The sequence below is a fragment of the Betta splendens genome, chromosome 8 (genome assembly GCF_900634795.4).
Source record: "Betta splendens chromosome 8, fBetSpl5.4, whole genome shotgun sequence".
Taxonomy (NCBI): domain Eukaryota; kingdom Metazoa; phylum Chordata; class Actinopteri; order Anabantiformes; family Osphronemidae; genus Betta; species Betta splendens.
Window position 1 is genome coordinate 4,546,552 of NC_040888.2, and position 27,473 is coordinate 4,574,024.

At 51.2% G+C, this 27,473-nt stretch overlaps 4 protein-coding genes across 7 annotated transcripts; 1 reads left to right on the top strand and 3 right to left on the bottom strand.

Annotated features, from left to right (window-relative positions):
- Positions 1–96: 96 nt before the first annotated feature.
- Positions 97–4,337, top strand: slc5a11 (solute carrier family 5 member 11). Its single transcript, XM_029159097.3, has 16 exons — positions 97–239; positions 907–1,050; positions 1,127–1,198; positions 1,269–1,373; positions 1,450–1,509; positions 1,577–1,681; positions 1,751–1,856; positions 1,933–2,013; positions 2,100–2,305; positions 2,386–2,521; positions 2,595–2,702; positions 2,785–2,935; positions 3,024–3,192; positions 3,321–3,536; positions 3,712–3,859; positions 3,966–4,337. Exons 2-16 carry the CDS (start codon positions 907–909, stop codon positions 4,193–4,195), a joined length of 2,037 nt encoding a protein of 678 aa, XP_029014930.1. The 5' UTR covers positions 97–239; the 3' UTR covers positions 4,196–4,337.
- Positions 4,338–4,486: 149 nt separating this feature from the next.
- On the bottom strand, positions 4,487–18,316 carry arhgap17b (Rho GTPase activating protein 17b). 4 transcript variants are annotated; one of them, XM_029159084.3, is made up of 21 exons: positions 17,171–18,315; positions 15,242–15,281; positions 12,598–12,702; positions 11,893–11,969; positions 11,473–11,584; positions 11,246–11,322; positions 11,058–11,160; positions 10,910–10,978; positions 10,706–10,787; positions 10,494–10,621; positions 10,023–10,134; positions 9,858–9,939; positions 9,681–9,761; positions 9,403–9,516; positions 9,223–9,314; positions 9,002–9,140; positions 8,002–8,280; positions 7,317–7,432; positions 6,780–7,244; positions 6,219–6,270; positions 5,504–5,706 (listed from the first exon to the last, which is right to left on the bottom strand). In XM_029159084.3, the coding sequence occupies exons 1-20, from the start codon at positions 17,221–17,223 to the stop codon at positions 6,263–6,265; spliced, it is 2,334 nt and encodes a 777-aa protein (XP_029014917.1). In that variant the 5' UTR covers positions 17,224–18,315; the 3' UTR covers positions 5,504–5,706; positions 6,219–6,262. The 4 variants fall into 4 exon arrangements, with proteins under 4 accessions (XP_029014913.1, XP_029014918.1, XP_029014917.1 ...); XM_029159082.3 differs by lacking the exon at positions 6,219–6,270 and adding an exon at positions 6,657–6,696; XM_029159080.3 differs by lacking the exon at positions 6,219–6,270 and having other exon boundaries at positions 4,487–5,706; positions 17,171–18,316.
- Positions 18,317–19,745: 1,429 nt separating this feature from the next.
- LOC114860491 (meteorin-like) lies at positions 19,746–24,351 on the bottom strand. The gene is made up of 4 exons (XM_029159135.3): positions 22,409–24,351; positions 21,577–21,980; positions 20,568–20,627; positions 19,746–20,456 (listed from the first exon to the last, which is right to left on the bottom strand). Exons 1-4 carry the CDS (start codon positions 22,492–22,494, stop codon positions 20,140–20,142), a joined length of 867 nt encoding a protein of 288 aa, XP_029014968.1. The 5' UTR covers positions 22,495–24,351; the 3' UTR covers positions 19,746–20,139.
- Positions 24,352–24,500: 149 nt separating this feature from the next.
- cbx8a (chromobox homolog 8a (Pc class homolog, Drosophila)) lies at positions 24,501–27,190 on the bottom strand. The gene is made up of 5 exons (XM_029159131.3): positions 26,895–27,190; positions 26,732–26,775; positions 26,262–26,327; positions 25,814–25,880; positions 24,501–25,428 (listed from the first exon to the last, which is right to left on the bottom strand). The coding sequence occupies exons 1-5, from the start codon at positions 26,961–26,963 to the stop codon at positions 24,658–24,660; spliced, it is 1,017 nt and encodes a 338-aa protein (XP_029014964.1). The 5' UTR covers positions 26,964–27,190; the 3' UTR covers positions 24,501–24,657.
- Between the last annotated feature and the right edge of the window lie 283 nt (positions 27,191–27,473).

Sequence of the window (27,473 nt, forward strand, 5' to 3'; positions counted from 1 at the left end):
AATGCAAGATTGTGAAAATGAATGAATCAATGCACCAACGTGTCATTTGCAGAGCAAAGAAAATCACATCACACCAGTAAAGAGTAATAAATCGCTTACATTTTAACCACAGCTTGTAAGACACGGCGTGGAGTTTGATCCTTTGGCAAGTCGCTAAATCGTGACACGCTGCATTGTTTGGGTCGGACAGCTCCAGTCGAGGTCCAGCTGGAATGATCCAGTATTGCGTTGAGTGAAAGGTGAGTTCATTTCACTAAATAGTCTCAAACACAGCCAGGGAGAACAGCAGCTGCTTTAGTGCTGCAGAATTAAATTAAATCTCCTGCTTTTAAATGAGTTCAGGTGCTTAATGGTGCGTCTTCATATGCTGACGATGCAGCTACAGCAAAACACAATCTGAATTTTTAGAAAAACAATCCAATACAAAAAGAGGGGATGATTTGTTTGATGAGTTTTAGTTTGTGTCGTTCAACTGCCAAAAATAGGATATTTATCCACAGTTACTGTTAAATCTGTTACTTATAAAATGTTCATGTGAATAATAAATAAACATTTGAATGAATTAAATGGCCCTCATCTTGTACTTGTACTTGTACTGTGCTTCAAGTCAGAGAATTATACTCTCTTTAATGAGGCACGTTATTATGAAGCTGCATGTAACCTGCTGTCAGCTGGTTTCTGACATCATATCAGGTTCTTATCTGCAGCAGATAAAGTCAAATGTATCGTATAGCGATGTTACACATTATATACTGCTGCTGTTCCATACTGCAGTAATAGCCACAATAATAGCCGATTAGTGAATAGTATGAGATCATTCAGTATGAGCCTTGTTACATGTCATCATGAACCTTAACTGAGTTCAAGATAATTTATTTGAGAAGTTATTGGTGCCTTTGGTTCCAGATGAGCTTTGGCCCTGCAGCGGAGCACAGCGGCACCATGGGCCCGTCTCCATCGCCCTCTCCAGGAAACCCGTCCACTCTGGGGACTGTGGACATCGTGGTGCTGGTGGTCTACTTTTTACTCATACTGGCTGTTGGCTTCTGGGTAAGAACAGGGTAGAGGAAGCAGGTCGCAGGTCTAATACCAACACTTCCTGCAAGTGAGTATTTCTTCCTCCCAGTCCATGTGCAGGACGAAGCGCAGCACGGTGGACGGATACTTCCTGGCTGGGAAGAACATGACATGGTGGCCGGTGAGTCAAAGCTCCCACTGACTCCAGCTCTAATGGTTCAGCGTGATCCTGACCCGAGCGCTCTGTTCAGGTGGGTGCTTCGCTGTTCGCCAGTAACATTGGCAGTGGACACTTCATTGGCCTGGCCGGGTCGGGCGCGGCTGCAGGCATCGGCGCCATCGCCTACGAGTGGAATGTGAGCGAACGGCGAAAACACCAGTCTTTGTAGGACAGTGACGGTAGTTTTAAGGGGTTTGCTGCTTGTAACTCAGGGCATGCTGATGGTGCTGCTGCTGGGATGGCTCTTCCTGCCCATCTACATTGCTTCTGGGGTGAGGAGGCGTCCGCCGCACCGTCCATCTCTCCCACCGCTGGCCCTTCAGCTGCTTTCTTCCCCAGGTGACAACGATGCCGGAGTATTTGCAGAAGCGCTACGGTGGCAGAAGAACTCAGCTGTTCATAGCCGTCCTGTCCCTGTTCATCTACATCTTCACAAAGATCTCGGTACGATGCTCTTTGATAAAACACAAGGCTGCGTGTGTCTGAGGCTCCTGCTCCTGTTGGTGCCGTCAGGTGGACATGTACGCGGGCGCCGTCTTCATCCAGCTGGCCCTGCGCTGGAACATCTACCTGGCTGTGGTGCTGCTGCTGGCCGTCACCGCCCTCTACACCGTAGCAGGTGAGCTGTGCGGGCGCTGTGCATGCATGGAAGCATGCGTCCGCACAGCTCACTGTGTGTTGACCCTTGTGTCCAGGCGGCCTGGCTGCGGTCATCTACACCGACGCCGCTCAAACCGCCATCATGCTGGCCGGGGCGCTCGTCCTCATGGGCTTCAGTAGGTTGAGTATGACTCCGCCCGCCGTCCTCCCCATCGGCGTTGCATGAACCCGCCGTAAGTTTCCCCACTGTGCTGGTTGCGAGGCTTCGCGGAGGTCGGGGGCTGGAACGCGCTGATGGAGGGATACGCCCGCGCCGTCCCGTCCGTCGCCGTGCCCAACTCCACCTGCGGCGCCCCTCGAGACGACGCCTTCCACATATTCAGAGACCCGGTGAGCTCGGACCTGCCGTGGCCCGGCCTGCTCATCGGCATGTCGCTGCCCTCCATGTGGTACTGGTGTTCTGACCAGGTAACGCCGCTGCATCCTGTGCTCTGATGTCTGTGTTTAAAGGCTGCGTCATGACACGCTGTGGTTGGGAACCCCTGCAGGTGATCGTGCAGCGCTCTCTGGCTGCGAAGACCCTGAGCCACGCCAAAGGAGGCTCGCTGCTCTGTGCCTACGTTAAGATCCTGCCCTTCTTTGCCGTCATGCTGCCGGGGATGATCAGCAGGATCCTCTACACAGGTCTGAACCCGCGTTCATCATTCACGGGCGTCTGGTGTGAGGGTCTGATGTGTGTTTTATTGGCGTTGGGCAGACGAGGTGGCGTGCGCTGACCCAGAGCTGTGCAGACAGATCTGTGGGAACCCGGTGGGCTGCTCCGACACGGCCTACGCCAAACTGGTCATGGAGCTGCTGCCTGCAGGTACGGCGCGTTTTCACGCCTTTCCCGTCCTGTTTTGTGCGTCATCACAAACTGCTCCCCAACGTGTTGTCCTCCCGCGCAGGACTGCGGGGTCTGATGATGGCGGTGATGATCGCGGCCCTCATGTCCTCTCTGACCTCCATCTTTAACAGCTCCAGCACCATCTTCACCATGGACCTCTGGAAGAGTTACAGGTCACATGCATCTGAGTGGGAGCTCATGATTGTGGGCAGGTTTGTGACCTTGTTTAACCAACTCTGTGCGATTTATGCGACATCACAGTTGTCTTGTGGCTTAATGAGCAGCACAGCTTCCCTGCAGGGTCTTTGTGCTGCTCCTGGTTGTGGTGTCCGTGCTGTGGATCCCTGTGGTACAGGCCAGTCAGGGAGGGCAGCTCTTCATCTACATCCAGTCAATCAGCACCTACCTCCAGCCCCCAGTCTCCATCATCTTCCTCCTGGGCTGCTTCTGGAAGAGGACCAACGAGAAGGTTGAGAGCAGATAATCAGCCATTGCACTTCAAATGCATGTGTCTGAGCCTACAGATAAAAAGGTAAATGCATTTCTGCGTGTCTGTGCTCCTCCCCGTCCTTTGTCTCTCTTCCCTCACACTAACAGGGTGCATTCTGGGGCCTGGTTGTCGGTATGTTGGTGGGTTGCACTCGCATGTTGTTGGACTTCATCTACCCTGCCCCGCTGTGCTACGAGGATGACAACCGGCCCGTGGTGTTGAAACATGTGCATTACCTCTACTTCTCCACCCTGCTGTCATTCATTACCCTAATTGTGGTCGTTGGAATCAGTTTGGCCACAGAGGAGCCCAAACCTGAGCAGGTGAGTTTGCTAGTTCTTATAGTAAGGCATTAATTGTTATAATGACAGAATAACAGAGATCAATAACAGAGATTCACTGTGTACATACATTTGAAACTCATTTATCAAAGTTAAACTTTTTTACTTGTATAAGAGAAAATCTAACTGCTTGAACTTTAATGCCCTTTTTTATCAGATCAGTCGCCTCACCTGGTTCACAAGATTTGACCCTGTGACGCCCAAAGAGCACGTCTTCTCAGTGGAGCAAAGCAGCAGGAACTTGGACATGAACACCACGGCGGAGGATGAGATGGAGGATGAACCAGTGCGCTCCCTCAGGAAAGGTGGGTCTTCGTTTTGCGTGTCGGGACTCTTCCATCCGTCATTCCCGCGGGTGGACACAGCCACGAAGCCTTTTACCACTTCCTCCCGCTGCCTGTTGCTCTGCAGACCGTCCGTCCTCCGCCTGCAGCATCGGGAGCCAGTCCAGGCTGATGTCTGCCCTCTACTGGCTGTGTGGAATGGAACGGCAGAAGGAGGGAGAGAGTGACGCGCCGCCGCCTGCACCTGAACAGGCCGCCTGCTCTTTGGAAGAAAAGCCACGTCTACAGCACGTTGTAAACGCCAACCTCATCATTTGCCTCTCTGTAACTGCCTTTATCGTTGGCTACTGGGCTTGACAGGTACAGTACACGGTCACTGCCCAGAGTTATGTACAGATTTTAGTTTTCTTTTTGCAGAATATGTAAATGCATTTCCCTGCCAGTTGAATATGACCACACAATGGCTGTCAAAACATGTGGTTACTTGTGTTTTATTAGTAAAATGATCAAATGGTAAAACGTTAATTTGCAGCATTTGTTTATGTCTGTTTTCCAGCAACATACATGATCGACATCTCAGGTAGATGAATTATCTTCGATCACAGGCAGATAAAGTGTTTTTGAGGAACAAAAACTAAAACCACTTCGAAAGGCAGAACAATCTTTTTTATTGTTAAGACTAATTTTTGCATTGCTTGATGTAATATATCCAGAAAAAACACCAGAAAAAGGCAGAAAATTAAAAAAAACACAGTGCTCAAATATCCCAAGAAGGTGGAGATTGTCAGAAACAAAAACATTATGAACAAAAATAAACTTATTTGGCTGAATTTTGCTTTGAGATTGAGAGGAATCATATACAAGTTATGCCCTGCTTGCTCATCCCGTACAGTCCGTTCATTACAAAACAAAATCCCTTTTAATAATACCAACAATTTTTAACATCATAGAAATCAGGTCAGGTTGACATTTGAAGAATTTAGATGGAAAAACTAAATTTAATTCTAACCCACTGGGTTGCTGGAGATGATCAAGTGATTTTTGTGCTGAATGGAATACGTCACTGTAAGACAACTGCATTTTTTATATTGCACTCTTTGCAAAATATTTGGTCTTTAGACATTTAAAAGTGGAGCAGGTCTAGATTTGGATTGGATTTCTCTTGGCCTACGGCCATTTCTTTGGTCTTTTTGCAGCGGAGTGTCATTTTAAATGATAAGCAAATCTAAGCTGAACATAACTTTTTGGAAACCATTGAACTCTATGATGTTTCATCACCAGCCATGTGGGAACATTTGCAGATGTCTGTGCTTGTAAAGGACAAAACAAACTACCAGTCAGAACCTGATTCACGGCTTCAGCTGTTGCTGATGTTGCATATTAGTTCAATTAGCCCTGTGTCTTGAAAGGCTCTGCAGTTCAATATGAAAATATCCAGCACTATACAGAGCAAAGAAGAGTTCAATGTAAAGCCTGATACCAAAATTGATAGCTGAACAAGGGTTTTGTGGTTTAAGCCACTGCTGTAATAAGACGAGGTTTCTGGTTTGAGTCAGTATAACAGACAGAGGCAGCACTTTTTCTCCAGGAAGCAGCCCGACAACACAGGAGTGGAGCTCAAAGAGCTGCAGCAAACAGACACAGGGCAGTTACCTGTTTGATATGTGATTCAAAACATCCAAATCTGCACAGATTCTTTCACAGAGCGGTGCTTTCTGTCTGACTGTAGGGGTCTGAGGAATGGCCCAGGGTGGGGGTGGTGGTGGTGGTGGTGGTGGGCTCCTGACCAGCAGAGCTCTCCCCTTGTTGCTCCACAGTCACCTCAATGGCAGGCGCTCTTCCGCTTGCCTTCAGGACCAGGCCTCCATCTGCAGCGGGCAGGTGGGACGCGAGTTAGGTCAAATCAGCAAATGGCTTCGCCCTCGTCTACAACACTCAGGTGCACACGAAAAAGACACCAAGGATCGCTCTCATTATAAAATCCAGCCAATACTTCAAAGTGCAGTGTATCGTGTACTGGTTGTATAATTTGTCTAGAGACCGAAACAATTGGAGTATCTTTGGTGTTTTAATCTAAATAGCTGTAGTCAGCAAGCGCAAGACAAAATAAAAGCACACTGGTTAAAGTTAGTTCAGTGAACCGCATTTAGGGGAACAGAAAAAACTAAGTAGACAAAAGCCACCCGACCTCACCTCCAGTCTGTTAGTGTCGTTTCACAGGGGTTAACGTGCAGGACAAGCAGACGAGCACATACTGATACGCAGGCAGACGTGTGTAAAGTATGTGCAGAGCAACAGCTGCCGTGTCTGCGTTCAGACGCACCAACATGCAGAGGACACAGAAGCAAAAGGCCAGTGCACCAGCCAGTCAGATCCTTACCATCACCTGCCTCGCAAAGCTCATCCTACAGGCAGGCCAGCCGTTCACACATCTGGAATATTTACACATCAACCGTCATGCTTTTAGATCACCACAGCTGCATATGGAGACACCTGAGAGGCATTATGACACCAAAGCTGGAAAAGGTCACTCCAGTAAGCCTGAAACCACTCGATACCGAGGCCAGTATCGGCAGACCAGCAGCCTGTGGTTTCAGTCGCGCCTCAGCTTCTATCCAGTGGACGACGTTAACTGTGCTGTTTCCACATCGAGTTACATAAAGGATGGAACTTTTCTCCGGCCACCAAGTCTTAGATGTGTGCACCCCTAGAAATGGAGCAGGCCAAAGATCCTTCGCTGTTTGGAACAAGAGGAGTTTTCCACTGGAAAAACCTGATCATGCAGCCCATGTTGTGCACATAAACATTCATTTGTTACCATTTAAATGCTCCAGCAACTTTCTTGCTGTCTTCAAATCCTATCAAATCAACAGATCTTTATATAAACACATACGATGCTGTGTAACGTCTCATACAGCGTTATCTGTACTTCATGGCGTACCTGTTATGATCTTGGAGGAGGAGCTGCACGGGCCGCTACCGTTGTCATTGGCCGCGGGCTGAGGGGGCGGCGGCATGCTGGGCCGCGGCCGCGGCTTCGGGGCCGGACGGGAGGGCCGTGGGAGGGAGTGGTAGGAGGACGGCGCGCCGGCTTCGTGGTTCAGAGAGGCGGGGAGGGTGGGAGAGCTCGGGGGGGAGGGTTCCGTCTCCCCCTGGGGCTGGTGGGGCTGGGGGGGCTGCGGGGGAGGGTGGCTCGGGGCCTGGAACAGGGCGTCCTTGCTTGTGTTGCGTCGGGGGATGATGGGCGGGTGGTGGGGGGAGACGGGGGACTGGATGCCGCCGGGCTGGGAGGCGAAGGGGGACTGGATGCTGCCGGGCTGGGAGGCGAAGGGGGACTGGATGCCGCCGGGCTGGGAGGCGAAGGGGCTGGCCAGCTTCGGCGGCGCCGGGGCCTGCTTCTTGGTGCCTGAGGAGCAAAACGGAATCACCGCACGCCATTCGCAACCATAGCGCTACCGAAAAAGGCGCCGCCGCTCACCTCTGCGGACCATGTGTGGGCTCGGCCCTCTGGACCCGCCCTGTGGGGTGCCTGGAGCGAGCTGGGCCACACCGTTCCTCTGGGGAGGGGGCGTGGACGCCAGGTCACGGGCCGGGCTGGGAAAATACAAGAAACCAACATGTGCATCAACGAAACATCTTCACTCTGCATTCAAGCGCTCACATGTGCAGGAACTCATGCATACGATGAACAAACTGCCCAGATTTCCATTACATTCGATGGCGATTATTTTAAACAACTCAGACGACATGAATGTAGTGAAGACAGAGAGGACGGACTCCAAAGACTGAACGAAGCTCTAATGCGCCGCATGCAAAAATCAGACCACAAAGCAGTCGAAGGCTGACACGCAGACAGGCAAACAGGAAGGGAGGTAAATTTAGAAGTTTGGTCAATCATCACAACGAGCGTGGGGGGAAGTAACGGCAGTCCCCGCACAAAGCACACAACCATTTCCATTGCATCACATTCTTAATTTGTTAGAACGAAGCACAATTTGCAGAAAGTTACGTTCACAGTTTTTCTACTTGATGATTTCCAGGTTTGCAACTCAAAGGCGAATCAGACACACAGCATCGGGGGCGGGCCGAGCCCCGGCTCCGATCGGCTGATTGGCTGCGAGCAGGCGGTGGATTATGGTGGCGGACCTCAGCTCGCGCCTTACCTGCTCTCCTCTGTGCTGAGCTGGGTTACAACCTGAGGATGCACTGCCGCGACCTGGGCCCCACCGCCGCCAGCACAAGCACCCCCGGCGCCACCCGGGGCGGGCTGATCCGCCTCCGCGGCCGGGGACGGCGCCTGCGGCGGGGGCTCGGGCTGGGAGGGGCCCCAGGCCTCCAGGGGCGGCAGCGGGGGGTGGAAGGTGGGTGACGTTAGCTGTGGCTGCTTTCTATTTAGAGTGTTGGCTCTACGTGGAGCGGGCTCCGGCTGTTTGTTACCGGCGCTAGGGAGGGAGGGGAGAGAGTTCAGGAGGGCGACCCACACGCCGTCAGGCAGTGAAAGAGATCAAGAGACAGAAACAAGAGCCGAGGACAGACAGAGGGAGGGAGAGGGTGCGAGAGACAGAAGAGATGCCACTTCCTGAGTTCACGGAAACCAGCTTGAAAATAAAAAAAAACAAAAACCCAAACGACGCGACAGCGACAGCGACAGTGACCTTTCGCCGTAAACAGAAAAACGCTGCGCTGCGACATCACTGTACCAACAAAATGCAAGGAAGCCCACACACGACATGAAACCAGCAACCTACAGTACCTACTGGGAGCTTTAATTGGAAATAAAGGAGATGACACAGGGGTACACAGCAGTAACACAAACAAAGAGGCGCCAGAGAACAATAATAAAAATGCTTGGTTTGGTTGAAATAAGCTGAAACACCAAGAGCTGAAATGATGTGAACACAACAAGAAATGTGGCAGAAATCACAACAAACATTAATTCCCTTCAGTGGCTGATTAGTGGGAGCTGCACTGGGCTACGGCGCAGCCTTGAAGTCTGGACTGGGCAGATCTTCAGTGGGCGTTTCAGTGACTGTGATGGACTCGTCGGCCACTACATAGAGGGCCGACACGGCCGGGCCCCGCGACTCCTGCCTGCTCAGTGTCTTGGGACGGGCCGACAGGGCGACAGGCAGGCTGAGGCTGAGGTTGGGGCGAGACAGATACCTGTCTTTACGGGGGGTGTGGGCGTCGCCGTCCGGACCCCCCAAGCTGCCGGGGCGCCTCCGCTCCAGGTTGGAGTCCAGGTCCGGGGTGGGGGGGTGGCTGGGCATGGAGAACATGCCCGACACGTTGAAGTCCACCTCTGCAGGGAGGAGGAAAACAGCATTCGGGACACAGTGCTTGCCATCAGCTTGGGGAAATAATCCACGAGACAGATGTGTTACCCTCAGGGAAGAACCAGTCCGCGTGCTGGATAATGGGCTCAATGATGGCAACCACGTGGACAGACGTCGCTGCCGCCATCTCCGCCAGAGTCCTGAACACACGTAAAGGAGAGGAGACGGTGATGCGGCTCGATCGCCCGGGCGAAGGCAAGAGAGCGAGGACCCGCGCGGCGCCCCTACCCCTCCGTCTTGGACCACAGCAGGTTGGGTCCCAGCACGATGGCGATGTTGCTGGGAGTCATTTTGTTCGCGTCGCTTTCCTGAGCCAGTTTAGCCAGGAACTTCACCAGGTACCTGTCGATGCAGCGTGCGTTAGCATTCGGACGCACTCCGCAGCTCGTGAAAGTGAAATACAGAAGTGGAAGAAACTGTCTACTCTCGAAATGAGAAACACGAGGCCTCGACAGCCCCTGTGACACGAATAGAATGTGTTGCGGTGCTGCAGAAGACGCACAAACCTGAAGTTGGCTTTGTGAGTCTTTGGCAAACGGTCACATGTCACCCAGAGAGCCTGAAGCCGCTTATCAGGGTCCGACACGCTGAAACCACACATAAAAAGGCAGTAACACATAAGCATATGTAAATGAGACAGTGTGTGTGTGTGTGTGTGTGTGTGTGTGTGTGTGTGTCCATACTTGGAGGTCTGTGTCCACTCATCGTACAGGCCAAACGTCATTAGAGGTTCAGGAAGTTCCCTGAGGTAGGATTTCAGGGCTCCTGTGTGCAGAGAGAGAGGACGTGAGGGAACGATTCGGTCCAGATGGATCAAGGCGCCGTGCGTTTGCAGCAGAGGTTCGTACCAGCGACCGCGTGCGGATCGGAGTAAAACTCCTCCAGCTGCGACGTGGAGCAGTCCAGCGCCGCCTTGAGCTTCTTCAGCTTTGAAGCTCCGGCAGCTATTCTGAAAAGACCCTGGAAGGACAGTGGGGAGAAAACGGCTGAAGGGAACGGGGCGATCGGCCTCCAAACTACATTTAAAGAAGTGAATCTGGACCGAGATCAGCAAAGGAGAAGTCACAGATAGATCTTAGACAGACGGTTTGTATCTGTTTGCGACGTCGTCCTTGGGGAGTCTGGTGACGCGGTTACACTTAGAGAATCTAGTAGTAGACACACACGCACACACACAGCCAACAAACCACAAGTCTTCCCAGATGTTTCCAGACTGTACCATCCACCATTCATCTCCGTCCAGCTCTGACATTTGGGTCTAAATTCTGGCACGTTAACGTTCAACTCATGAGGTTCGTGGAGTGTGATTTGGCCCCTACCTCCTCTTTCATGCCCGTTTCCAGCAGCATCATGACGCAGGCCTCTATGGGCAGAGCGATCTCGCGGTTGCTCCTCTTCAGGTGCTCCTCCAGGGCCGTGCCGAACGCCGGCTTCTCCACGCAGGAGTCTGGGGGAGAAGCGAGTGTGTGCAGTGGATCACGGCTATGAAACCACGCTATGTGGCCTTTAACGAGGACACGTGATCGTTTACCTTGCTGCCGTTTGATCGTTGGTATCGTTGCCTCCAGAGCTGCCAGAGACTTTCTATGATACTCTGCCTGAGCCTCTAATAGCTGCAACGTGTACCCACACACACACACACATTCATAGTGTGTCACTATAATAGTGCAGTTATAGTGGATCAGCCTGTATTTGCATCACATTTGAATTCCAGTTCCAGCTCATTAAAACTCACCGTGACGTAATAACGTGCATATTCTCCCTCTTTGGAGGAAAAGCTGTAGAGGTCTGCAGACAGCTGGTCCTGTTGGTCGCCACATTCATTACAAACACTCAGTAAAGCCCAACACCGTGCATCACCACAGACAGGAAACAGAGCCCACCTTGCATATCTCCACTTTATTTATGGCCTCGTCCATCTCGTCCTTGAGCGAGTCGGCCTTCGCTGCCATGGCCTGGTTGTTGGACTTCGTTGCCTGGTACCACCTGCAGCATAAAAACATAAGAAGGCTGAACATTCAGTCAGAGCCCACATGTTTACGCGGAACAGGAGGAGGAGCGCGTGGCGTACCTCGCCTTAGCCGAGTCGTAGTCCAGAACCAGCTTAGCCAGTTGCTTTCTTTGTTTAAGGATGTTGGGAATTTCGACCTGTGAGGTAAACGGTGAGGATGGCTTCAGTCAACATGACTCAAGCAGAATGGTAACAGGAGCCAAGAAGGCGCCACGGGCCATGGTGAACTTGGCATAATCGCAGCATTGAACCCACAGTGGACCACGAGCTAAAAGCGTCGTCTGTACCTCCGCCAGCTGGTTGAGCGGGTCCAAGATGTCCCTCTCCAGCTGCACCTCGTAGTTCATCAGCTCAGAGGCGACCTTGCCCAGTGCTTCTCCGCACACGTCCATCATTTTGCTGCTCGCACGTGTAGGAAAGCACAAAGACAGCGCTGAAGGTTTGACAAACACCACTGGTAGATTTACATTCAGCTGTTCTCTCTCTCTCTCTCTCTCACACACACACACACACACACACACACACACACACACACACACACACACACACACACACACACACACACACACACACACACACACACACACACACACACACACACACACACACACACACACACACACACACACACACACACACACACACACACACACACACACACACACACACACACACACACACACGTCGCCCGTGGTCTCCCCTCTCACCCGATGGGACTGTCCTCTCCGATCTGGGCGCTGCCGTCCTGCATGGCCTGCGACAGCGTCGTCAGCGGCAGCTTCTTCTGCAAACACACGGGCACAGCGGCCGTCAGCCGGGTTCTAACGGAGCAGCGTGCGCTGACAGAGGAGAAACCACAGCGCTGCGCTGCATCGGCCCGTCTGTTTGCTCAGCATTGTTTGCGCTCCTGATTTGGTTTTGGCTAAACTGTGGTGAACAAATCGTTTAAAGATAACCTTTGGATCAATATATTATGGGGGGTTTAGAAAACTACATAATAATGCCTTACATGAAAGCCATGTGCTGCATATTAATAAAACCTGACTATATTTATGTGAATGATGTTAGATTTAATGAGAAAAGTTAATAATATCATGAAGTAGCCCACAGTCAGATTCGTGTCTGCTCCTGGTTTGCTTCCGTTATAATGAAGCTGGCACAAATCCAGCAGCGAATAGTTTTCTCCTGAGTCATTACAGCTCCTATCTCTGTTATGCAACAGGAAATCAAAGACGTCCAAAGCACAGGACAGTCCTGATCCCGGCCGCGCCGGCACAGTGATACACTAGAACCTATCCAGTGCTCATTGCACTCTGCATAGAGGTCTCCACAGCACAAAGATCTGTTGTGAGTGCCTTCAAAGTGCAACGGCTGAACGGAACTGGAGGAAACGTGAAGGCATCGCCTCTTACGTGTCTCTTGTCGGCGTCTGTGCCCAGCTGACCCTGCAGACACGACACCAGCTTCTTGTGGGTGTTGTGCGACACAGAGCGCACCGTCTCCAGCCGCTTCTCGATCTGCGAGCACACAGAAGACAGAAGGCAACGTTACGGCGTGGCTGCAAACGCATCACGGGGGCTTCGGGCGTCACAGGATGAGGGGGAACCCTCAGAGTCTAAACGCAGATGCTGCATGAGTGAACATCGGCCTCTTCCTGCTCGTGTTACGGCAGAGCGATGGAGGACGTCTGTGCCGTTTGTCCAGCTCGCTTCTGCAGCGTGCTGCGTTGCAACAGGCAGCGCCGGCAACCAGATGGAAGCTGCAGATAAGAACAGACTACTGGACTGTGGGTTCAATACTGTAAAGCCACGCACTGTAGTTCCCTCCAAGTTTAAGAGATAACCAGATTAAAAGGTACAACTGTCACAATATCAAGTATTTTTCCTAATGTTGACTTTCCAACATATTACAGATTTTATGTTGGGTCCCTGAACGCATCATCAGAGAGCTTTTCTGCTCCTTATATCAGTTGTTTCCCACACATGCAAGAGTGACTGAATGATGTGAAACATTCATGAAATCAACAACACGACAACATTTTGTGGCTGCGCCATTATTGACTCGCAGACGCTGCACGCGACGAGTCCACCTTCCAAGGATCGACTTCCTCTTCCTGTTCCAATCCCGACCTCCAGCTGTGACACTGCGTGTTGACCCTCACTAATGAGGGGGTCTCCTCCTCCCTCCCTCCGTCCTGCAGCTGTTGCTCAATGCCAGCTGGGTTAACGTCTTTGTCTGGATCCAAGGCGTTTGCTCATCGTTCAGCTGATCCTCCACTTCTGATTAATGCATTGAAGTCGAGCTCTCGTTGGCGATTGCTCGATTGGATCCAGACGTCCCGGACTCCGGGCCAAGACGGAAAGAAGGATTCCTGAGTGGCTGCGGCGTAATGGACCCAATGCACTGTCTGTACCGATGGAAAGAGTTTTTCCATGGTTTTACTCCAAAAGGCCTCAAAGGAGACAAATGGACAACGCATCATGTTTCCTTTAATGAACTGTAGCCTGTTTTACTTGATGCACGGTTTAAACGTCTCCGGTGGAGGCAGATGGCCGGCTCCACCTGGAGTTCCTCCTCTCCACTCTTGTAGCGTGATCGGAGCAGCTAAGTCTGACTCTCCAGAATGAGCCCAGGCAGGCAGGGGTTCGACCAGTCTGACAACCTCCCTCCGTAACTACTGAATGTGGATGTGTCCACACAAGTTAAATGCCTCAACCAAGCAAGGAAAGGACCCCATTGGATTCATGGTGTCAAATCTGTGTTGGATTCAGTCTAGAAGGAAGTGTGGGAGGACTGTTCCCTCGCGCCTCGTGTTTAGAAAGCTGGGAAACTTTCCCAGCCCGTGTGATTCAGTGAAAGTGCTGATACGGACTCGCTGCTTCGTGAATCAGCAATCCGAGAGCTACGCGTTTCATACCGATGACCAATAAAGCGGCAGCATGATGTTGTCGCGCCATAACGAGGCCCAGGCTTTTCCCCCCACGTCGCTAATTGCCTGACGATCACATTCCTCCCTGAGAGCTGCAGCTAAAGGAATGTCTAACGCAGCACAAAGCTCCCGTCATTCAGGACAAGGACCAAATACCGGAGGCCGCGTTCTCAGGAAGGGCTGGGTCGACCCGTGCTCGGCGCCTTCACGACAATAAACTACACGAATGGATGAAAACACCTACACTTCAGCGGATTAATGTGCACAATTCTGCGTCTTTGCTTTAATGACAGCTCATCGTGGGTCTTTGGTTATTTGTTAATATACAACAAGCAATGTTCAATCTGAGTGCGTTGTACGACTCCATGTAAAGCTTGGGGTTCAGAGTTCACTGTTACACGTCATAAAGCTTCGCTCAAAGTGAAGCGATCATTTATTCCAATATTTCCTATTTGCTTTCATCCTGCAAAACCTTAGTTCTCTCTCTCACACACACACACACACACACACACACACACACACACACACACACACACACACACACACACACACACACACACACACACACACACACACACACACACACACACACACACACGTCTTTCTCACCCTCTCTAGTATTTATTCACACTCCTTTCCTAGTAGTGACCTCACAGTTTCACTAGCCAGCGTCCTCCCATCCCCCCACGCACTCACACTCGCAGCACAGCACACTTCCAGTATAATTTCAAAATAGCAGAACATTGCCAGTGTTTTTTTTTTTTGCTCTGAGTAGAAAACCAAGAGGCGCTTTCCTTCCAGTGCCAGACCTCTGAGCTGGCGAAGTATCAGTGAATGAAAGGCTGCACGGTGGTATTTTATTCCCCACTGTTCTACTTGAAGGCAGCAGAAACCGAGGCCTTTTCACTCTGAGGCGCGGGAGTTTGAAACGCAGCGAGTCGGTGAGCAAGGCATGACATCCTTCACGGGTGACGGACGCAGCCCTGCAGTTACAGTGACCTGTCAATATTATGTCTGCTCTTGTTTTGTGGCCACAAACCCAACGGATGCAGGACCAGCGCAGGTCGGACGCACCATAAAGCAGCTTCATAGAAACAAGAAGAAGCGTGAACAAATGAGACACTCACCTGTATGAGGTCATCACTCAGCACCTCAGTCTTCTCCGCCCTGTGGAGAGAAACACAAAGAGCAGAGGTCAGAATCCAAAAGCAAGAAGACACGGACACACTGAGCTCCTCCTCAACACAGGGAACTCCAAACACCTCAAACGCCACATAAATACGGATCAATCCAAGACTATGAGCAGCTCACTATCACTATTTATTAAGTTACAAGGTTGAACCTAATAGGACGGAACGAGCTGCAGGACAGCGGACGTGCACACGCTTCACGTCTGGGGTCTCCTCCAACCTGACTGGTCGCACACTTCCTGTTGCGGTCATGTGCACCTCGCTTGTCTTGGCAGCTGGGAAAGGCAAACGCCACACGCTGGTGCAGAGCACAAGAAACTGAAAAACGGCCCGTTGCAGATTTTCTCCCACGTCAGACTAATCATCGGCCTGTGTTTCTTGGCTTGAATCCCGCCGAGCTGCTCGGCTCAACACACCCCCCCGAGGACCTCCTCCTCTCGCTCAGTTACAGTATGGATTGAAATCTCGCAAGCATCAATCGACCGTCTCCCTCGCTGGACTTAAGACCGTTGTAGGATTCAGGCTCAACCATTCAGTCACACCCTGTGGACGCAGCCTCGCTCTCACTGGGCCCCGTCGCTGCATCGGTGGAAAGTCTGGGTTCGGGGGTTTTAGACTTCGTTAAGCGCCGTGAGCTCGTTACTATGACGGTTTGATGAGCGCCTCGCATCCAGACCCACCCACGCACCCACGACCGTGATCTCATTCCACATTAGGAAACTCCGAGTCGCCCCTGAAGGAGCAGAAGGTTGTTCAACCATCAGATTCCTATCAATATTGAATTAGCATTGATTTGAGCGGAGTGCAGCTTGGGCCTGGACCGTCGCTATTGTTCTAAGAATAGACACTTTCACAATGCTGGATGCCAGCGCTGGAGCAAAACAGCACAGAGGGCTGAAAACAAGGCGCCACGTACTGTTTAACGAAACGAAGCTTTAATTACAGCCAGTGAGAATAAAACAATATATGTTTGTGGTGACTTCAGCGTGAGGCTCATTATTCTGGAGATCTCAGGTCAAAGAGCACCAACAATCTCTGCGGGGAAGATTTGGTTCTTTTAACCGTGCTCCATGTAAATTAATGGCTTCCTCGTTATTAATCACAGGGAATTTAAAGTGATTTCCTCTTTTTACCCAGCTTCCCTCCAACTGGGTGTCAACAGCCGTCCCGCGGAAGCGCTTACTGCACAAAAAGCCTTTATGTCTGGCCCTTCCGTGTGCCAAACACACCACAAACCGCCATCGGGGAGATAAGGGCACAAAAAGGCCGCTGTCGCTCTGCGGCCTGAATCAGATGGTCCCTCAAACCCATTTACACAGTGCTTCACCAGCGTGGGGCCGTAATCCACGCTGGGTGTGTGCGCCTCTCCTTCCAATCAGTGGGCTTTTACTGCTCTTACACAACATATGGAGGAATGCCTGTGAAGTCGGAGCCTGCAGGGAAAAGTCGCCCTGAACAGGAGGACGTCACCTGCAGACGCCATCAGTGCAGGAAATAACTCCAGACATGGGAGAAATCTGCTGTAAACGTCAGTGTAAACTGGCCCCGAACACATGGAGGGTCCGCAGCAGCTTCAGGATTTCCTGGCAGTGAATCGTGAAGCTGAACCACGGGGAAATGGTCGAACATTTGTACTGGACGTAAACGGAGAAATCAGAGTTCCTGCGTTTAACTGCTCGACATCATCAAATTCTATGCTCATGAGACACAGACGCAGGGAAATGGGACCCAACCCTTCCGACGCCGCCCACAACAAGAAAGACAGATGACAAACACTAAAGGGCAGCAAAGTCGAGCCAATGTGAAAAGCAGCAGTTTTCGGCACATCTGCTCCCAAACGCGCCCGTCGCTGGAAACAACACCCACCTTCCGACTGTCTGGTTGGCGAGCTGTTTCATGCGATTGAACTGCTTCTTCATGTTTCACTCTCCCGTGTGTCTGTGCAAAAAAAAATAAATAAATAAAATGATAGAAAAAAAGTTAGCGGCAGTTTGGAGCGCTCGCCGTCGTTCGTCCACCGTGGATCCAGAAGTTGCGCTACGTCGCAGCCATTGCGGCAGAAACGCCTGGTCTCCGAGCACTTTTACGCACTAGGCTGGAACGGAATGGTTTTCCGGGGTGACATTGGTAACTCCCAGTAGCGAGCGCGGAGGAACCAGTGGGACGAGGCTACTTCGTGCTCTCCATAACCTCGAGCGACGCGCGTCCTCTGAAACTCACTGGGCTCCGGCGCAACCAGTGCGGTAGGAAGGAGGAAGTGCCTGCACTTCCCCACTGTACGCTGCACGGCTCGACGGTGACATGTGATACCGGAGCGAGAAAAAGCATTGACTCAGCTAATGGTCCGTCACGGTCAACGCCAAATCACTGCGTTTAAAGCGTAAAAACCCAGAGAATTACTGGTGTTTAACGTGGGTGATTATATGAAATGACTTGAACTGACGGGGGGTCAACTACAATCACAGCCATCAGCAGATAAGATAAATAATCAAGAAAACGTCACGGAGAAGAGTTCGAGAGCGGCAGAAATGACCAAACGCCGACCGCGGCTCCGCTCACTGATCCAGGGTCGGTTCGCCTCGCTCCAGAGTTGGCCGCGGGCCCTCAGGTAATGTGACTCCTGGACCGACTGGGGATCAGCCTGCCGCCGGCGGCTCGTTATGCGGAGGGATCTGCTGACATCTTGTGGCCGCTGCTCTGCCACGACACACGAGGACCCGTGACTGTGGTTCGGCTTTGGGTTCGTTCTGGGATAATGACGATGAAAAGACAGTGAGTGTCAAACAACCGCGTGCTCCTCGGGTTGAACTCTTCATACAGCAGCATTGTCTCAAATTCAAATGACTAATGTAGAAGAAGCTGTTCTAGTGGTGGTGCTCTTTACTAACTGGACCGTGAAGGCGTCATCCATTTTCACGCTTCACTGCGCAAACACGCGTTTCAAAATGAAGGTGACGCAAACTATAACGCGCCAGGACGCGAGAGCATGTGCGCCTCCGTGCGTGCGTTTCGGTTCAACTCCAGCAACAATTCAAAACGTTATCTCCCGCCAGCCTGTGCGACAGGTGCATGAGAAACAACGATTATATAAAGAGAAAACTTTACCTCATTACGCGTTGACACGAAAAAGCGTTTATGAAAACTGGCCTGAGCCAAAATTCAATCACTTCACAATTGCATCCACCAACGCCGCCCTGTTACGAGGAGACCAATGGGGACCTTTTCAACCCGAGACGTCCCAGCTCCAGCTTTGTGTCCCGGTGCCCTGTTCCCGGTCTCTATTGCTGCAGGACTGAATGCCTGCTCGGCTCTGGAGGGTCTCATGCTGTTTCCACATTGTGCCCCGCGCCTCCCCGCAGCAGTGGCCCACATGGGAACGCGGAGCAGGCGGCGGCATAAACCAATTACCCCCCAGCCTGGGTGGACTCCTGCCGCTGCACCAGGCGGCGGCTCCGGGCCGGGCCCTCCCGGACTCGTCCCCCCACGGGAGCCTGCTGGAATTCCCAGATCTGGGAATTGTGCGGTCTCAAAAGCCCACAGAGAGGCTGTATTTTGCTTAGACATTTGACATGGTGGCCCCCGGGGACAATGCCGAGGGAGGAGACCTCACACTGGGCTGCACTGTGATGAGAGGAGTTTGTGGAAGGGTTTTGACTTTTAGGCAACATTCATCAAACAGGATTTTTGTGCTGCCATTAATTTTTACTTATATTTCCATCAGCGTCATAAACAGCTTTTGACTATAATTCTTCTAATTTCTACTGATAAAATGTATCTTGTTATGAAAGTTGACGCTGACAGATGCTATATGATCAGTGTATGTAGCTAAAGATACACATGTGGATGGAGTGAAGCCTCTGGCTGCATTCACGGGCCCTGATGGTTTCTAGATGACAGCAGCCGTGACAATGCACATTATGTCTGCCAGAGGCCTTGTCGCTGCAGAGCTATTGTTTGGGCCCCATTCACCGCGCACTCATTTACACTTTCATTGGCACCTATTTAGTCCTCGTAAAAAAAGTTCAACACACCAATTTGTGAGCTGTGCTGAGCCGGGGCGAAGAGAGGACGGAGCTGTGAAAGCAGAGGGCTTAAAAGTCAATTAATTGTTCGCCCGATCTGGGAGGAGCTGAGGGGGAGGACCCCCGGCTCTGGGGCCTCACATCTGTCCATCCGTCTTCTTCAGCCTCGATTCAGGAGCCACACAAGCCAAAGTGAAGAACGTCCATAAAGATTTTGTGTTTCTTCTCATGACAAGTTGATCCCATTATCATAAGATGAAATAAAGAAGGAGAAATATTACATGAGCTTGGCTCTAAATTTCCATTCTCTTCCTTATTATGCAGCATATAAATTCTTTTATTGGGCCACGGTCACTTGAAATAGAAACAAATCGTGACATTTACATATTTCTAAGCTGTGCATCAATCACACGTATGACTCGACTTGATATAATTTATTAAAGATTAGACACATGGAGCAGATGAAATACGTGACATTCTACTGGTTTCAAGGCCTTTTGGCCTCTAAAGACACACAATTTCATTAGTTCATTTGTTGTTAAAACACAAAACAGTTTGCTCAGTCTGCTGGAACGTGAGGGGCTTTGTTTTCCATGTACAGTTCACAATCTTAAACAGACACAACAGAATGGACTTAAAACCTGAGCACAGAGCGCTTCGGGTGAAACGAGCCCATTGCTCCGACTGGCTGTTCTCCTCCTCAGAGGTCGGAGGTCAACTTTCACACAGAGCCGGCGACGAGGAGGGGAACACAAAGCGAGCAGGAACCCCAGGTCTCCTCAGCGATCGCCGGCAGCGCCGGCCCAGCAGGCCTCAAACCAAAGGGAGGTCGCAGGGGTTCTGCCGCGCGGCCCGCGCCGCCTGGTAGACGGACAGGAAGTCTTTGTACCGCGGGGCGCACCCCAACCAGGCCTCCCCGAAGCGCTCTGACCCCGTGAAAAGGAACTCCCCGCCGCCGGGCCCGACGTGGCACCGCAGGAGCGTGTGGACGCGCCCGCGCCACCGCGGCGCCGGCCCGCGCCGCCGGAACGCGCCGCCGCGCTGCCAGAACACCCTCACCGCCGACACCTCCACCACGGACGTGTGGCGTTCAGGGTCGTGGGTGACGTCGCCGATGTGGCCTCGAACCACTGGGAAGGAAAAGCAGGATTATTGGATCTCCTCTCGTAAAAGGGTCAACCTGCGCCTCTGTTTGACGCTGTGACATCATCGCCAGACTGTCTTTAACGTGATCAACGCACCAAAGTCGCTGTTGCAGGCGGCGATGAGCAGTTCGGCGTCACTGCACGGTCGACACGAAGCTGTGGGCAGACGAAACCAAAGGTTTGTAGTCACCGCAAATCCTCCAACCCAAAAACTTTCGTCTTTTCAGTCATAATCTAATTGTTGTAAACCACGTAGGACCCAAATTCTAGGGTCTAATGGTGTCGTTTCTTCATTCATCGACCCCCTCACATCAAAGAGTGAAGGAGCAAGGCCTCAGAGGAAGGAATGCAGCTCCTGATCAAAACGCCCTCGCTAGTCTTGACCCCATGTTTGACTCCTATTGTGGCCACCTAATTGAATGACCCAGTGCCAATGCAGGCGTCTACAGGAGTCAAACACCGCCAGACAGGGCCGATAAACCAGCAGCTGTCTGTGATGGACCCAGAATGACATCACCGCGCCGGGGAAAGGCCCGCACACATGGATGAATGCGAATAAACACGCCGGGCACAATGATCAGGCATGTGTGGAATCTGCAGAGTATTTGCAGCCTCTGTGCAGGCCCCTTGGCCCGGTGCCCCCCAGCACACCACAGGGCGGCTGGGTCGTCTCTGCTTTGTCCCTGGATGGAAACCAGACGACCGGACACAACAGCGCTGACCAGCAGCTGCATGCTCCTGTCTGCAGAACCGGGCTCTAATTAAATAGCAACGATCTTTATTCTAATGGGGCAGAGCTTCCTGCAGACAGTCATTATTTCATGCAATACATAGATTTTATTGTTTGATAATAAACTATATAGTAATGGTTAATAGCTTTAATGGGGGCAGCTGCATTTGCATGTATAAAAATTGAGAAAAGTCTTTTGTAAAGTCTAAAATGTAGTTAATTCCTTATCAGTTCAATAATGTCATGCATGAATGAATACATCATTGATTTAAATAATGAATTTTACTAAATAGGCTGAACAATTGCAACCTAATCAATATATTCTCCAGTCCTATTTATAGTTTTATTTATGGGCAGAGGTGTGCGTGGACTCACCCTGCAGCCCACTGCGGCCCACGGTGGGGGCAGCGCTCCTGTTGCCCAGCAGCTCATATCTGAAGCCCACCGTGCGTCGGCTCCACTGCCCATCGCTGGGAGGACTGGCCTGGAGGTAGATGACGGGTCTGCGCGGCCCGTCTGACCGGAAACAGAACACCCGCTCCGCCCGCCAGCCGTCGGTCGGCAGCAGCTCCAGCCGCGCCTCCCGCTCGATGAACACGCTCGCTCCGTGGAACGACGGAGACGGCTTGATGCAGACGGTGGTGCTCCGGACGGAGGACAGGTTGGGCTCCAGGACCACCCGCAGAGCCTGGCCGGGGTAGACCCACCTCACCGAACCCTCTGTGCAGCGCAACCGCACCTGGAGGACGAGCCTGGAGTCCACGGCAGCTGCAAAACCGCTGGGAGCAGCGTGAAGGACGTGATTATTACTGGATTCACGTTACAGGCCTGCAGGGAATGGCCTCATAAATGTTTAACAGACACTTTACCAAACACGATTAACAGAACGTTCGCACTGCAAGATCAATTAATCGATCCTTTCTGTTTGGGGGACAATCCGCGTCATAACCTATAAGACATTTAACTAGCAGGTTTTAGGCACTTGGTTGTTTGCAGCTAAACTGTGTTTTAGCATAATCGTGCAATAAGTTGTAATCTCATTAATGTTTAAATAAAACATTTGCACGTTATTTATTCAACTTTAACAATTATCTTGCGCTTTTAACGATTTAAATTCGTCGCGTTGTGTCTTCAAAACACTGTGGGAGCGTTCAAATAAAGTTCCCATACTTTGACTGACGGTTTGCAGAAATTTGAGGTTTCTCACCTTCCAGTCCAGTTGCACAGATCCGCCGCGCAAAGCCGCAGCTGAAGCGCCAGGAAACACAACAAAACGGTCACATTTGGCAACATCTCACCCACGCAACGACAGAAATCCAGGGAGAAGCGGACGGCGGTGCATGACTGAGGAGGGGAGTGAACCAGAGTGGAGCGTGGGCAGCTCCACTGTCACGTTAAACGCTCTCTCTCTCTCTCTCTCTCTCTCACACACACACACACACACACACACACACACACACACACACACACACACACACACACACACACACACACACACACACACACACACACTTCACATCATTCAAGGACCGTCCCTTCACATCTGGAGGGCAACGCCACGGTCTGCTGTTTGTGCGGCGTGAGGAGCCGCACTGCGCCGCAGCGCAACCAGGAATGCGTTCCCAGCTTCCATCAATGATTCATTCAACGACGATCGCTTCGCTGAACCTGCAGGGGCTTCGCGCAAAAAGTCATTTGGCAGCGTTTCAAGGTCTCGCCGATGGCGACATCTCGTGGAGGTGAACTCCGTGGACCGTGACCACGCAGGACGCTTCGCTCCCATCTGGCCCGTGTAGACACTGAGATCAAAAGTCCGGGGTTCCTGATGGTTCTGTCTTACGGTACATTACACTCATGTGGCGAGTTTGTTCAGACGGCGTCTCTGCTGCAGAGAAACCTTCTGCAACTCACGAAATAAGGGTTAGATTTAAAATACACTAATAGCAAATCGCGCGTGGTTTCCTTGTTTCATTTCGTGTTACATTCCGTACACAACCCTAATATTAAATTAATTAGTGAGCGAGTAACCGCACAGACGTCTAACATCAAAACCGGGTCCTTGCAGCCCAGAAACACAAAACAACGTCAAATGAATGGAGGCTTTATGCCTGAAAGAAGTGGCCTCTTGTTGGCACGTACAGCCTGGATCCTTCGTAAACTCCAGGCCTGGACAAAGGTGATCCTGTCAGGAAAGTAAGTCGGTGCGGAAACAAATCAGAATCCTCACAACAGCACAACCATTTAAAATCGGACGCATTAAAAGCAACGCTAACAAGCCTAAACCTGTGCTTCACCCACGGGTGGAGCCCACGGTGACACCTGACGGGCCCCGTGTCCTGTCCGAAGTCAACCCACGACGGAAAGTGACCGAGGAGGACATAAAGTCGGTTTACAAACATGCTCCGCGTGTTTGTGTGAGTACATTCGAAGCCAATCGCTCCACTCGCCACGCGCGACAAGGCCCAACTCGACCTTTGGAGTTTTCCCGTGCGTGACGCGATAACGTGCAGCGATAGTGAAGATGAGAACAATAAAACAAGAAGAGCGTGCTCTGTAGGTCCCAGCCTGTAATTAGGCCACGACTCTCACCCCCACGAGATGCGTCTCTGGGCGTGTAGCGTAGCTCACACACAAATGGGAAAAAATAAATGGAACTGAAGACGCGAGGGGGTCATTTCCGAGTTTGCTGAACGGATGCAAAGATGGGAAGAACACTAGCAGAGAAAATATCCGTTTTTAATTCGTTTAAATGAGCAGTTCGTGTCCTGTATATGTTTAGGTATTTTTCGTGGGAATCGTTGTTAGAATAATTAATACAGAGTTAAACCGGCTCCTCGCGAATTTTGAACTTGACCCCTGAACGTGAAACAATCATTTCAGATCAGTCCCAAAGAACTAAATAGTGAAGCGAGTTGGACTTTTATGGAGGAAGTGTTGAAGCTGGAGTTTAATTTCCATACGATCATATAACACTAACGCTACTTATCTGTTATTGTATTGACATTTCCCACCGTGTTAAATACTGTGCATAGATAAAGGAGACACTTTATGGCGTCAGTTCAGAACCTTGTAAGTGAACGACAGGAAATGAACCTTAGTCAGTTTGCAACGTTATACATTTACAGTAAGTCACGTATCAAATTGGCTGTATATTAACAACGTGATCTTATTTAAAAAATAGCAATATTAAAATTGTTTACGACGAGTTGCAAAAAAGAAAAAAACAGATATATAAGTATGTGATCTTAATAATGACAAGTGCAACCAGCTCAACAAAAACACGCCTCGAACAAACAATATAACTTCCTTTTTTTATTTTTCTCAGCAGCGTATTAAATACGTGTATGTACATGTATGTAGGTTACATAGAAAAAAATATACTGTCACAGTAGGCTTGTTAGTTAGTAGCTATACTTAAACAATGATCAGGGCCTAACGTACATCGGAAGCACATACTCATCTCTTATCTCTGAAAAACCCTTTGTCCGTGCTGCTCTCTTTGATGGTGACTGTCAAGAAGTTCATGGTGACGTCTGTCACGGTCACGCGGTCCAGACTGGTAAAACTGGGCGTCCACGATCCATCCGTGGACTCCGGTTGCGCGCAGACGGCACCGGGTTGCTCCCGGGTCAAGCGGCCCTCCGTTTCCCGGTGGTTCCGGTTCTTGCTGGACCGGGCCAGAGACGCCCTGCTCACGCAGTGAGTCCTGTGCACCCCCTGGTCTGGACTGAAGGCGCAGGAGAAGGACAAGCTCGCGCTCCCCACGCAGGACTTGGGGGTGATGGTGGTCTCCTCCTGAAACCTGCGGGTCAGCTGGATGAGGCTGCGGTCCGACGTCTCTCCGTAGTGATGCAGGCGTCGGGGCATTTTGGACGGGCCGTGGGGTACCGGCTCCTCCAGCAGCCGGCTCCTCTTGGTGTCAGGCTCTGCTGAGCTGGGCCCATCGTCTCTGTCGTAATTTAAGCTCAGCTTCGGCTTGCGGCCTCGCTTTTTGGGGAAACGGGAGGGTTCTTGGAGGCTGAGAGCGGGTCTGGGCCTCCGCTCAGGTTCGGGCGGTCGGACGTGGACACTTTCTCCCCTGTTGACGGCGCTCGGTGGGAAAATTGTGGGAACCACGGCGCGTAAACCTTCTCGGGCCCTCGGCGTTATCACGGGCTCCGGGACGGGATAGGAAATGCCTCTGGGCGTTTCTCGTCTAAAGTCATACGTCTTTTCTTTAGCTTTTGCCTGAGGACAGAGCAAAGGACGTTTATGGGAAACGGCTCAACAGGAGTGAGGATATTAAACAGATTTAAGCTTTTTAGCAGAAGAAGACGGTTGCTTTGGCGTTTGATTTGTTATATATTTTATATTTATATAGATTGTGCAAAATGTCGGAAAACAAACACACGATGCAAATAATTTACAGTGTTTTCATCTTCAGGGTTAAGGAAATACTTCCATTTACATTTCAATTCCTCTGCTTTTGAGGTGAAACTGTCCCAAACACTTTCACAATTAACAGTCGCATGAAATGAATCATCGGTCGTATTTATATGCGGTATTTATAAAAGAAGAAACGTGGGACAATCCGATTAAAACCAAAGAAATGCGCATCGAAATGTTTCCCCACCTTCAAGAGAAATGTCTCAGGTTTGGGTCCCCTCTTTTTCGGTCCGAACAGCTCCCGTTCACGCTCTCTAATGGAAAAAACTCATTAGCCACATCAGCATTGCATCAAGATACTATTTCCCACTTATTATATAAACAAATCGGGATATTTCTGCGTCTAGTAGCTACAGTGTACACATACTAAAAAGCACACTTATATGAAAACTGCACCAGAATAAAGCGGAAAACTGGCTTGCGACAATAAAACTGCACCACATCCTGCAGCTAATGGCTCTGGAAATGAATCACCGCGCGCTGCACACACTCCTCGCCCTGTTTACGAAAACGCATGCGAGCCAACAGCTAAATCAGAAACTTAATGCTTTGACTGTGCGAACAGCTCGTCGCGCACATCACGCGGGGCCATGTCGCTGGCGCAGAGGCCTGCTGCTGCGCTGTCAGACCCTCACCTCTCCTCGAAGGCGGCGAAGAGCCGAGCGTCCAGAATGTTTTCCTCCGGCTCCCAGGTGCTGTACCTACGGCGACGGCGACAAAGCAGAGGGGTGTTTGGCACCGCACGCGGGGCGCGCGCGGGCGCGCGCGCACGGGCGCTTTTGGATAGTTGAACCAGAAGTAATGCCGCCGCGTGCGCCGCAATTACAGACTACGTAGCGGACAGCGACGCGTGGTGAACCCAGCCATTGCTGAAGCTAGTGTGGACCTGAATGCATCCCAGCGGGCGCATTCTCGGACACAGGCGACACTTAAGGGGCGCACGGGAGCCCCCAGACACGCGCGAGACCGCGCCAGTGCACGCAGAGGACATCAAATGGGCATAAAAGCACCCACGAGCGGAGCGACGACGGAGTCTGAGCTGCTGCAGTTGTACGAGCGGCCAGGATGGAGCGCTGTCCTTCCCCGCCGCGGCTATTATACTCACTTCTGAGACCAGCCCTTCCATTTCACGAGATATTCCCAGCGACCCTGCAAAACAGAACCGTAGCAGATTAACGGTGTCACGCCGCTGCCCCTCGGCGTCGCACAAACACGCGGTTGCGTAATAGGCGTGGAGATAAAGCCCGCGGCTGAAGAAGAGCGAATACCCGTCTTATTCGCCGTTTGATGATGGACTCGGCGGCGAAGACGCTCTCACCGACAGCCGACAGCTCCATGATTCACCATGCACCTCGTTTATTTCTGTCTCTTTTATTATTTTTGGCGTCCCCGTCTCCTCTTCGGGCTGTTTAATTTCGCACATCCCATAATACGCAATCCGGGGGAGACGTCATCACGTATTTTTTTCTGTTGCCAGGCATCGCGGTCGGTAGGACGGATCGTGGTGGAGCACATAGGCTCAGTTGTTGCTACGTGCTCCGGGTTTCTGAGTGAAGGGGAGGAGTCCCGCTGCTCTGGCTGCTGTACAGGAATGTCTGGCACAGAGGCACGAGCGAAGTTACAGCTCCCGGAGCGGGTTGACGGACTCCCTCGGAGACTTCAGAGGGGGGTCGATCAGGCAAAAGGAAACGAAAGGAAATAACTGGTCGATTTTATTAGCGTTGGAAACGTTAGGGGTTAAAACAATAGACGAGAACGTGACTTGGTAAAGGTTTATCCTCAAACAGAATGAATTGTCAAAACAAACATGTCTTTACAAGAAACAGTCAAATTTTACCAATAAAAGT

Coding starts and splice junctions, on each gene's coding strand:
- slc5a11 (XM_029159097.3), top strand. CDS start 907: ATGAGCTTTGGCCCTGCAGCGGAGCACAGCGGCACCATGGGCCCGTCT. Junction 1,051..1,126: donor TACTGGCTGTTGGCTTCTGG/GTAAGAACAGGG, acceptor TCTTCCTCCCAG/TCCATGTGCAGGACGAAGCG. Junction 3,537..3,711: donor AGGAGCCCAAACCTGAGCAG/GTGAGTTTGCTA, acceptor CTTTTTTATCAG/ATCAGTCGCCTCACCTGGTT.
- arhgap17b (XM_029159080.3), bottom strand. CDS start 17,223: ATGAAGAAGCAGTTCAATCGCATGAAACAGCTCGCCAACCAGACAGTC. Junction 12,703..15,241: donor TGAGTGATGACCTCATACAG/GTGAGTGTCTCA, acceptor GTGTGCTCGCAG/ATCGAGAAGCGGCTGGAGAC. Junction 7,433..8,001: donor CTCAGCACAGAGGAGAGCAG/GTAAGGCGCGAG, acceptor GTATTTTCCCAG/CCCGGCCCGTGACCTGGCGT.
- LOC114860491 (XM_029159135.3), bottom strand. CDS start 22,494: ATGTTGCCAAATGTGACCGTTTTGTTGTGTTTCCTGGCGCTTCAGCTG. Junction 20,628..21,576: donor GGGCCGCAGTGGGCTGCAGG/GTGAGTCCACGC, acceptor GTCTGCCCACAG/CTTCGTGTCGACCGTGCAGT. Junction 20,457..20,567: donor CGCCTGCAACAGCGACTTTG/GTGCGTTGATCA, acceptor TTTCCTTCCCAG/TGGTTCGAGGCCACATCGGC.
- cbx8a (XM_029159131.3), bottom strand. CDS start 26,963: ATGGAGCTGTCGGCTGTCGGTGAGAGCGTCTTCGCCGCCGAGTCCATC. Junction 26,776..26,894: donor TCAAACGGCGAATAAGACGG/GTATTCGCTCTT, acceptor TCTGTTTTGCAG/GGTCGCTGGGAATATCTCGT. Junction 25,881..26,261: donor TTCGCCGCCTTCGAGGAGAG/GTGAGGGTCTGA, acceptor TTTTTCCATTAG/AGAGCGTGAACGGGAGCTGT.